Here is a 12322-nt window from a genome sequence, read left to right as displayed (position 1 = left end):
TTTCTGATGATATGACAACAAACAGACAGTTTTTTTTGGGTTGCCTATAATGGGTAAAATACTTCCTTTCAGTCAATATTACGGTCTTCTCGAAATGCAAGTGATAGGGATACGACTAGCCGTCGTAACCCTAACAGAAAAATAGTGGTATTTTTACATTTGACCTTGTTGACCATGTTGACCTAATATTGTATATGTAAACCTAATATTCATAGAGCTTGTTATTAAAGGGATATAAGCTGTAACTTGTGACACGGTTTTCAGTTTACTAGTACTCTGCTTCTGTTTATCACCTACTGTGTCTGAGCCTAATCCTTTGTCATGCTAAAATTTCGAGTATCCTTTTTGTCAACAAAGCTTGTATGTGTGAAGCGATCATTGTTTATTGTTTACAAATGAATTCTAATCCGGACTTGAATACAATTTTCAACAATTACAATGGAGATTATACTCATATAGGTTATGTTGATATGCTAAATACTTGGCATTAAATGACTGTCTAGGGATTCAATGCAGAAAGTGAAGGAAAACCACAAAACAAAATTTCTGAAAAAAACAGCCAAAAGATTCTGCTTAGGGAGCTTTAAACAAGTAATATTATATAGCAAGTAATTTACACTGCCGGCATTCTTCTAATTTCTGCAAAATCGTGAGTGGTCGACAATTGAACGTCAATTCTAATGATGAATGCAGCAAAATTCATAAAATATAATAATGCCTAGAGTTCGAAAATTAATTTAACAGCACATTCAATTTGCATTTCTTTTCCAAAAACCAAAGAATACGAAATAGTTGAGCTCGATATCTTTTTTTATTTGTTTATAACATGTAATGAAGGGGGTATTTACACGCCATGCCTAGTCGAATATCGTATTTCTTGTGTTTTTGGTCTCAGTATAGACCACAAAAGTTAAAATAGACCATGCTTATACCCTATTACAGCACAAAGCCCCTTTATTTAATACTCTTAATGCTGGGCATGTGTTCATACTATAGGATCAGAATGGAAATATTATGTTCATACACAGAACAAAGCTACTAAATGTAGTCGGAGTTACTGGGCCTTTAATTCAATAGTATTACCTATAAGCCTAAGGTATGTATTAAGTATATAAGTCCTCGTTTCCAAGTATTGAATTTTGAATTTTGCACTGCAAAATGCAAAATGCAAAATTCAATACTTGGAAACGAGGCTTAATTATACATCCCTTAGGCTTATAGGTAATACTATTGAATTAAAGGCACAGTAACTCCGACTGTTTCATTCCTTTTGTTCTGAGTATCAACACAGCATATCCATTTTGACCCTAAAGTATGAACACATGCCCAGCATTAAGAATTACAACATAGCCTGTTTATGACTAATGGCCATTGTTATGCTGAAAACATTAATTCAAGTGAGGACTAGAATTTATGCCCAACAATAATATTGCTGATTGTACCCATGACAGCTGTGTTGAGAAGCCAATTTCATTTCGATTTCAGGCCAACTGAATTTTAATGTCGAAATCGAAGAAGTAATAATATCATCATATTTCTTTCCGTGATTGTCGTTTTAGAGTTGGCATATCCAACATCGCATTTGACATGTAACGCCGTGCATTACATTGCCAGCTTATATATATATATGATGATATTGGAGAACTAAACGCATATTGGTTTGAAATCCACTACCTATGCATTGTTCGCATGAAATAAGTGAAAAGATGCAAAGACCATCGCTTTACAATATGCTTGGAATAAATCGAATATCGACATTTGGTGTAGAACAGGGAGTTTTATTTGTCAATTTTTCATTTCTAATGCTGACCTTGACCTAACGTCATAAATCGGACGGTTATGCCAAAAATAATAAGCTGTACATTAAATGAACTTTTCAGTCAGACATATTTAATTAGAAAACGAGTTACTCTGCTTTGTTTCCGAAATAAAGACGATACATGGTCACCATGCCCCATCCCATCCCAATAGAGCTGCTATGGAGTTGCGTGTGACAGAATGGACAAAGTTTCAGGGTACCTACTTTTCGGCTAGATGCCTTCCTTATTCAGAATAAAATAATTAATTGATTGGGGTTGATAAACACGTAATTGATTTGCAGTTCTCTATAGCTTAATGTCGTTTCTTACTTTCTTTTTCACTTTTCCCGGGATCAAGAAGTGCCTTTATGTAACTATCATCGACTGACAGCTGTTCTAGATCCATAGCTGTCCTTGTGCCAGACTTTCAGATCAGCCTCAGGCCGAGTAAACAGCGTCTCAGCATAGACACTATCGTTTTATCAGAAAGTATCACCACGGCAGGAAGAAGTGCCTTTTTAGGCGTCAGCTATTAAAAAAACTGTCAACAGTATAGGCGCGGGCGGATGTTTTGTCTAAAATGTATTATAGTCTGAGTGAGACGGGATCATCACTAAAACTATAAACATGGTCGGGTCAAAACCAATATGGAAAATGGCATATCCCAAATAAGGGGCTGTGTATCAAATTGCAATATTCGATTTTGTTGCTCGCATAAGACAGAACACGACGCACAAGAGCAACTATTTCATGCGCAATATTGGTAGTCAACACTCGTAAACATCAATTTAAAGCTGATTCCACACAAATATTTTTCTCTTTCAAAACTAGAAAAATGCCTGGCCGCAAAATGTATCGCGCACAATCCGCGCACCTCGAGCAATTTAATTTTCGAATTCATTCACAAATTTGCACCGATTTATATAAAAATTGCTTGAAAACGTCATTTCCTTAGGTCTGAAATCCGTAACAAAATGCAATTAAGACATAATTTATCGTGTCTTTCTGTGATTTCCACATTGAAATATCGTTTGCCTAAAAATGCCATGGATTAATAATGTGGTTGCCAGATTAATACCTTTCATGGCCCAGATCACAAATAAATGCTTGAGATCGAAACTATGAAATGAGAAAGCAATCTTTGATGAAGAACTCGAAATAGTTATGAAAATCTAGCCATCATAAATATCCGACCAAGATGGCACCTGTCAAGCCTCGTTTCCAAGTATTGAATTTTGCATTTTGCATTTGCATTTTGCATTTTGCATTTTGAATTTTGCAGTTTGCATTTTGAATTTTGCATTTTGCATTTTGCATTTTGAATTTTGAATTGGAAGAACTCTCTCGGCCATCGTATATATTAGCTCCATGGTTATTTAAATGTTTCGCAACCCATATTGAATATTTCTAAATATTTACTATAAAGACGACAGTGAATAGTGTGTAGTGTCAGCAGTCATTAACATCTGGAATTTTTATATACCGTCCCTGTGATATGCCACACCGTATCAGCGTTGCCGCTGCCTTCATCACTATACGTAGACTTCCTCTGGTGATCAGTGCCAGTCCTTCACATGGAATAACCTCACAAAGAAACAGGAAATAGTGGAATCAAAGACCAAACTCACAAGGGAAAATACGGATTTGCTTCATGCAGGAAATATTTGTATTCCGACGTTATGAAGCTTTTCGAGGATATGTTAAGTCATCTGTGTATGTGTCAAGGGTCAAAGGTTAACGCGTTGAGGGGATTTGAAAGAAAGAATAGTATATTACTTTCAACGCTTGACAATAAAAAGATAAGACGCTCAGTTCAGTCGGTACTTTTTATCTCTTTTTTCCCATTGATCACGCAAGCTCCGTCACTTTCCGTCGGATCGATGTGCGAGTAAATGAAGCCGTGACTGCCTCGTACTTTCTTAACGCCGTGATGCCAATAATAAGCTTTGACAACTGACATTTTCCGTTTGTAATTTGCCATTATTTGTAATGGAATTACGGGTCTTCGGGAGTTTAAGATACTCCATACCTTGTCGCTGGACATTAAATTACTTCTAGAGTATATATTTTATTAACTTTGTCCCTTTCATTGAATGTAAAGATTTTATCATCGTTACCCCAATTACCTTAAGATGTTCCTAAATAATCGATTTTATAAGCTTTCGTTTGAGTTGCATCACATGCAGTCTCCTTCTGTTGACTTATGGCCCCAAGCGCTGCATCGCAAACTGATGAGTCAGCTATCGAAGTATATAGAAAAGGCTTTTCTTCGCCCATACTGTCGCCGATCGATCTTGGTTCTTGTTCACTAAAAGCAGCCATTTGGTTTCTCTGTTTCTTTTATGGTACTATTATAGCCACCACTGCTTTGTTCATTTTCACAAGTCAGTCAAAAACACAATACCAGAAATGAATTTGGTAATTCCTTAGAAAAAAGCATATGCCAGGACATTTTACCATAAAGTGTGCACCAGATGCACAATTGTGGGAAAACATACAGTAAAATGCCATACAAATCGATTGTGGAAACCAGTTCAAACGTGAGTTCAAGCTAGACAGAAAATGCATTTGAACACGCAAACTGTTCATTCGTAAAGAGAATCTGCCCCTTTTTTATGATTTATTCATGTCCCGTCGTGAGTGAAAGAGTCAGATGCAGTTATTCAGAAACATCCATTTTCCAACTCCATTTCCAATAAGTAGGAATAAACACTTTATTTATATGGAATAAATTACTACTGTAAATTATTACTATTAACTGCATTTAACAGGAAATAGAAAACTAGGAAACTAGGTTTCCTGGTTTTATTAATGCTATGTCATGTGGTAAACTTGTCATACTTTTCCTTTGGTATCTAAAAACGATCGTTATGCACCACGCTGGGTACCATTTACATATGGTGAACACGATCATGTATAGCCTCGCAAATCGATGTAAACATATCATGGGACCTGAAAACACGCAGAAACACAAACGCTGAGAGAGCAAATGTGAATGTACGTAAAGTTGTACGTCTATACATCTTTGTGTCCCTATATCAAATAATTAGACGCCTATGTGACGTCCGAAATGGAAGAGATAATTCACATATTACAAAACTGAAGGCAAACGAATATTCACCATAGATAACGTTCTATTTATGGTTGATTTATATTCTTAAACATTGCTCATTAGTGAATCTATTTATTAAGGAAATTGAACATTGGAATATACAGGACAGCACAAGCAGAGCCAACCGCCCTGAAGCTAAATGAAGTGAAAGCTTAATATGTTTACAGTTTAAATATGTTTTAATTATTGTTCAGTGAGTAGATAGACATGCAGAAGGGCAGACAGACAGTTAGACTGATAGACAAGCCGACAGAAGACAGAGTCTGAGAGAGAGTTATTTGAGAATGTAAATAGACGCAAGATTTAGGTAGATAAGCAGAACAGGTTGACGGATGAATGGATTAACAAGTAGACAAACAAATACATGTTAGTAGATCGATAGATCGATAGATCGATAGATCGATAGATCGATAGATAGATAGATAGATAGATAGATAGATAGATAGATAGATGAAGAGAGATAGACAGACAGACAGGCAGATAGACAGGCAGACAGACAGACGGATAGACCGACATACAGCTAGAAAGACAGATTGACACAAATACAGAATATAAGGCAAATGAATGGATTGTTAATCTTCTGTACAAAGTTTGCATGATGTTTGCATTATCTTGCAACCAACGTTTTGCATTTTTTGCTGCACTGAACTCAGAAATGAGAAGATTGGTCGCGTTAATGAAAGATAGCATCCCTGTACAGCCGTCAGTTGATTAATCCAACGAAGTCATGATCTGTCAATGCATTCAAAATGAAAGATATTCAAATTCCAACAATAACATTTAACCATGTCAGCTTTAAGACGACAACGTTGTTTGCGAGATAGTAGTATAATATGAATGCTATCAACAAGCCGTTTTTATTGTCTCCACAGTTCTGAAATGTTGTCGTGATGTTTCGATGGAGACAAGAAATGCTACTCTCTTAGGAAAGGAAATATGCCATCAAGGCCTTTACCTCTTCAACCGCAATATGATGTTATGATATGATATGAAATGATATGATGATATGATGTGATGTGATGTGATATGACATGACATGACATGACATAATATAATAAAATATAATATAATAAAATATAATATAATATAATATAATATAATATAATATAATATAATATAATATAATATAATATAATATAATATAATATAATATAACATAATATAATATAATATAATATAATATAATATAATATAATATAATATAATATAATACAATATAATGTGATATAATACAATACAATACAATACAATACAATACAATACAATACAATACAATATAATATAATATAACATAATATAATATAATGTAATATAATATAATATAATATTACGTGAACAAATCAGAGCTAAACATGGCGACAACATAATACAGTAGATCATATACCATGTTGTTGTGCAATACTCCTCTTAATTCAATTATTTTATTGCTTCTACTAGATATATATTGAGTGCAAATGATAGGAAGACCAAGTTCATTCAAGTGCCAATGCGGAGGATATAAATCAGACGTGATCAACAATACTGTCTGGCATGAATGTTGAACTTAACCCCTTCCGTCTGGTGTGAGTGACAGAATCATTGAAACATCTGTCACAGCTGTGCCCTGTATCATATGCATCATCGATCTCTGCCAAACAGTAATGGCATCAACCCATAGATTTTTTTAATGGAATACCCTCGCAGTAATCGCTCTCGGAAGCTAAATACCAGCCAGTACATTAGAATACATTACTTACAGCATGTGGTCGTGATGGCTAGATTTAAAAATCGGCTTCTTGGCAACTCCTGCTGAGTAATAATAGGCTTGTTTATCAGTGAATGTGTTGTGAAATGTTATGAAAAACTAATTCTGACGCGAAGAGATAGATTCCCAGCCAAGTATGGTGATTATGCCAGGAATGAGAGTTTGGCATATGATTTGATTGCTTTAAATTATCTAAATCTTATTACTTTTTATTTTCATTACACAAAACAATGCAAATGAAATGGCAGAAATGCTTACGCTAACAATGTATAGGGACGATCATATGCACAAGATTAACCGTATACGTAGAACCAATTTTTTTTTGCTCCACTTTTTGAATCAGCACAATAATTTATCAAATACAAGAAGATTCGAATGAACAGATACATGTACAACTGTAGAATTCTCTCCAACGTTCGCGAAGATATGTGGAAATGCCACCCGTGCAACAAGAATATGTGTTAATCACAGCAAGAATATATAAATGGATTGGTATATTTCAGGCTGTTAATGCTTAGGGTAATTTCTAGTTTTCGAGTGAGCGAAAGTGGCAGTTTCCAATCCATTAGATCGCTACTGAAGCCTCTCTCGTCAGATTTCCGAAGTGCATTTAGAAATGCGTAATTTTTTTTCTCTCTTCCATGCTAGGAGACATTGCCGAGCAACCAGAAGCTAATCGGCTCTGAAAATAAGATCCTTATTTCCACTGGTGATGTCACGACCAAATGCCCGCCTGGAGGTTGTTCACTCGTGAAACCATAGCAACGGGTAAGTCTCCGGCTATGAATAGTCTACCCTTTTTTTCAGATTTTCCATATGGCAAATTTGTGTGTTTCGGAGACCCTGGACTTTAACAAATGCATCAAATACGCTCATCAATTTTTCCTGTCTCGTCAGCAATGATTTTGTATCAGCCCTGAGGAAATGCATATTTGAAAGAGTTTACCCCGCAGACCAGAGTATTGTACTCCTCCTTTCCTTTATCCACTCTCTGTACTGCAGCCCTGGATCTGGCGACTTGGGATTTGCGAATTACAGTCTAGGTTTAAGTCGAGACACTCATTTCGTATAAACACATCATCAACCAGGTTCCGACAATAAAATGGCTGCGACCTAATACCCTTCATTTTAATATATCCTAGCAGACACCTATTAGCATATGATGATGTATTCTTGCAAATGCAGTTCGGTTGTATCGGTGTAAATTGTTTTCGCTACTCAAAAGAGTACGTAGTGCAATCACCTAATTTTCCTACCCTTCTGATATGCAGTGGCCTGACGACTGTCCCAAAATCGATTATTATTACTTTTCAGCGTTCCTAAATTATATGGATCATGAGTTGCCATTTGCATACACTGGGAATATACTCTCGCATTTGTATATAAACAAAATATTAGCGTATAAAAATAAACCAAAATTCATGTTACTGCAAACCATGTATATTTATGTACCAAGAGTTCCCTTATAACTACATGTTTATTTTATGTTCGTCTTTGGTCTATCTGCAGATTGTCAGCATGTATTAGCTTAAGATAAATTAGAATGGGCCTAGAGAGTGAACAATCTGGCGTCTCATTCTCTTATAATGCATCTTGCCGGTTGATATCAACTTAAGATGGCACTTCGTTATTTAGATGACGTCAGCTATAATTGCATTTTGATATGTCATCAGTGTAGAATAAGAAACCATATATCGTCATGTCTTCGGCACGGAAGAAACGAAATGAGACAGGAATTTAAACTGCGTAGAGGTTCACCGTATGCGTTCATCTCTTGCGATGGATTGCGCAATCAGAATGTCATTCAATGAAGTTCATTGTACAATTAAAGCTAGATTTGTAAAGTATGAAAATTCAAAGAAAATTATTTATATTTAGTTTTATGTTTGTAAGGGGTTACGTATTAGATCTACAAGCATTAAGTAAAACATATCGGAAGACGATGATGCGTTGAACACACAAGAGATTTAAGCTTTGCTATGGAGATCCCAGCGATAGTTTTAATTTAGGGGAAATTAGGCGTCTGTGTCGGGAGGCTCTATTCAATATATAGATCAAATTTCACCGCTTTTAAATCTTGAAAGACCTGAATTTTGCCGCAATTTAATACCGTTGATGGATGAGTGATAGATTGGCTGTGAATGAAGGCGGCAATCAAACATTTCTCAGTGCCATTGCCCGGTAATGGAGTAACAGTCAGGTCTTAGTTTTACGCTAGAGTAGATCAGACCTAACGTCGTCGGTAATGCTGAGCGTTGAATTAAAACCATGCTACACGTGCTTTTCCATGTGTTAACCAACGGAGCGGCGCACACGTTTCAATGCCAGCTACAACATTGAGAGAGGATAAACTCAGAGTATCAATTCGTCGACTCCAGGCGATCGGCGTTCAATTTTCACTCACAGGCTTCACACTAAATTGCATCTGATAGATTAAAAGGCGGTGTTTGCCTCCGCCATGTATTGGGTTCCTTTTAATCAGGGTCATCTTATAAATTAATTTATGAAATGAACATGCGACCTGACTAAGCTAAAGTTTAAAAGTGAATTTTTAAATTAATACTATTTGCAAACGCTTATTAAAAATTACTATGAAGAAATAAACCGTCTTGAGCTTCCTTTTTAACACTGTTATTTAAAAGTCTTCTTCAAAAATTCGTATCGAGTGGTATTTCAGCCACCCCTTTAATGATAATGGTGCTTTGTCTGTCTGTCTGTCTGTCTGTCTGTCTGTCTGTCTGTCTGTCTCTCCCCTCTCTCCCCTCTCTCTCTCTCTCTCTCTCTCTCTCTCTCTCTCCTCTCTCCTCTCTCCTCTCTCTCTCTCTCTCTCTCTCTCTCTCTCTCTCTCTCCTCTCTCTCTCTCTCTCTCTCTCTCTCTCTCTCTCTCTCTCTCTCTCTCTCTCTCTCTCTCTCTCTCTCTCTCTCCCACCCTCACAAGCAACCCTTATCTTAAACAAATACGTTAGTAATTTTCAAAAACTTGGAGAAACATTTTACAAATCTGGATATGTACCCTAATATTTCAACTAAAAACATGGCGTCGTCCATGAAAGTAATGCTACTTCATTGGAGCAGCTATGTATCAGTATTACTATCAACAGTTGCCTTTTTACCTAACATAAAAATTTACTTTTGAATAGGTGAAAATAAATATAGCTTCTCTGTCAATTCCGAATTGCTGATAATCATGAAGTGCAAAATGTGGAAGTCACAACGAAACAATCTCATTTCCAGTGTGAAAATGGTAATTCACGTTTGCTGTAGGCTTTCCCGTGTCAGCGAAAGCTAAAACCATCGATCACTGCTTCTCTGCGGCATTAAGGAGCATGCTCTACCCATAAACATGTCTGTCATCCATTGCACGTAAAAGCCTCTACGGAACAATTATTGATACGTAAAGATTGTCCCAAATCCTGACATTTAAATGAGGTTCTGATATTACGAGGACTGAAACATTAGACAAAAGTAGAGATGCCCCACACTGATATAGATTTAACGAGTCGACCTTAGCAAATCCATGTTTGTAATTAATATCATACTATGTCTGTATTGGATGTTCTCCTGAGTAACAGTACGTCGTTGATACACCAAAAACATTCACCTTCAAATCAAGATGCAGTGTTTTCGTTTTGCTGACGTGTTTGCCAAATGCAATTTTACTCCTGTCTCTCGCCCATTTGATACCCCATGCATTTAAAAGAGCCTAATGTTGAACGGCCGGATTTGAACCGTTCTTATCAGCGGCAGCGAGATGTGAACTCTGTCAATCTTCACGTGACCTGTGTGATGTAAATATTTCTCTGTATGGCACTCCGACTGAGCTTTCCAAGATGGCGTAGGCGGCTATCCGATGCTCCACGATGACATGAAACTCACTTCTGCGTTGTTAAGACACTAAGTGGCTTCATTTTGGCCTTCCTAACTTCTGAGATTGAAAACGAACGAAAATGAGTCCCTCGGTGAGGTAGGCTTTACTGAGATTGAACAAGATACAGATTTCTTAAACAAAGCCGGCCCTACATCCAGAGTTTCGACTAGGGCGATAATGCGTCCTGGACACGATTTCCATCTGACTAGATTCTTGTTACAGTGATACAGTACAGAAATTTGTACCAACATTTCTTTCGTTCTCGTTAACGATTAGACTACGGCGAAGTGCTCTTTTTATGTCAGCTAGACGAAAACTTTTCCAAAAGGAACAATAAGAGCTGCATTTTGGGAGAAATTGCACGCTTTGATGAGGTTAATTTTCTTTCCGTGACTTTCTATGCAGAGTCAGAGTAAATATCGCATTGACACATTTCATAAACATGTTCATTTTAAGGTAGTATGCGCCTCTAAAGTGAAAGACTTAAACTTTTGCTCAAAAACTTTCCCTAAGGCAGCCATTCTCTTTTAAAATCTAGGATAAAATAGTTCTAGAGAAACATATTACCCAGGCGTTTTTCGATATTTGAAATTCAAACTGGCCGCCATTCCTGTGTTAACTCTACTATGGCGGAAAATTAAATTTTGGATTTTCGAAAAACTAACCGGTAAAATTTTTCTTTCTCCAAGAGCAGCTGCTTCAAAATGAGCCCCCACAAGTGGTAGATCAGAAAAGAATTGTAAAAGTTTGAGAGTCCAAATAATTATCTGTTCCCGAGGCGCGATCTACCTTACGATAATCTCAGTCATTTCAACCGTTAACGATACAGCAATATGTATGCAACTTACAAGCAGAGTGCAAATATTCAATGACCAGCTCGATATAAAATGGTGGTCTTCGTACTCTGTCAAGAACCAACGAACAACGAGGGGAAATTCCCTGCATTTGCTCCATCACAGCACGGATTAAACATTGACTAATTCGGATCACTCTTGCTACGAGAGCCTACTGTGAAGCAGTAATGTCTCAGATTGACCTGAGTTGACCTTTTAACTCGAGACTCGCTCACATAAACAAAGAGAATGCGACTGATGGGGTAAGAAGGTCACGTATACATGATTATTCTTGCTCCTTGAAAAAGGTACATGTGGTTTGCAATAAATGGCAAATAGACCCATTTACTCAGACCAACATTATGATCGTTGACGTTTTGTAAGTTGGAGAGAGAGAGAGAGAGAGAGAGAGACAGACAGACAGACAGACAGACAGACAGACAGACAGACAGACAGAGAGGGAGAAAGAGATACAGAGAGCAGAGAGACAGAGAAACAGAGAAAGACAAACAGAGAGAGATTAAATTTTGAAGATCACGTTATCAGGGAGTTATGTACTATATTATGGGTAGGAAGGTTGGTGTGAGGGCAAGCGTGTTGGAGAATGCGGTTCGCCTAACATCTAGACGTTGCATGCCGACACTACACACTCAGTAGCAGTGTTACATCATATAGTGGTTACCATGACGCCCGCAGATGTAAGTGAGTGTCTTTCTCGATCTCAATATTTACAGAATATGCTTAAGTATGTCGTTATATTTGCCGACAGTTCTATCAAGTGTATGCAACCTGCTGTTGCCAATGAGTACACGCGTTTGCAGCGGACTTGAATACGACTTCTTGCGAGTATTGTTGTGATGTTGCAATAAGAGAAAGCTACGCTGTAACGGGTATAACGACCAAGGTACTCTTTTGCACGTTTACCACCGTGTACGTAAAATATTGAACAAGTAAATAATTTCAATT

At 37.0% G+C, this 12322-nt stretch overlaps 1 protein-coding gene across 2 annotated transcripts in view; it reads left to right on the top strand.

Moving 5' to 3' along the window:
• Positions 1-12322, top strand: part of LOC139133089 (uncharacterized) — a 56727-nt gene that overhangs the window by 25507 nt on the left and 18898 nt on the right. For both annotated transcript variants that reach the window (XM_070699507.1, XM_070699508.1), the window contains exon 2: positions 7304-7423. In XM_070699507.1, the coding sequence (XP_070555608.1) occupies positions 7304-7417 (114 nt within the window). In that variant the 3' untranslated portion in view covers positions 7418-7423. The remainder of the gene's footprint in view (positions 1-7303; positions 7424-12322) is intronic.

Source organism: Ptychodera flava, chromosome 5 (assembly GCF_041260155.1).
Source record: "Ptychodera flava strain L36383 chromosome 5, AS_Pfla_20210202, whole genome shotgun sequence".
In the NCBI taxonomy this organism is placed as follows: domain Eukaryota; kingdom Metazoa; phylum Hemichordata; class Enteropneusta; family Ptychoderidae; genus Ptychodera; species Ptychodera flava.
This window is presented reverse-complemented; position numbering and strand designations above follow the sequence as displayed.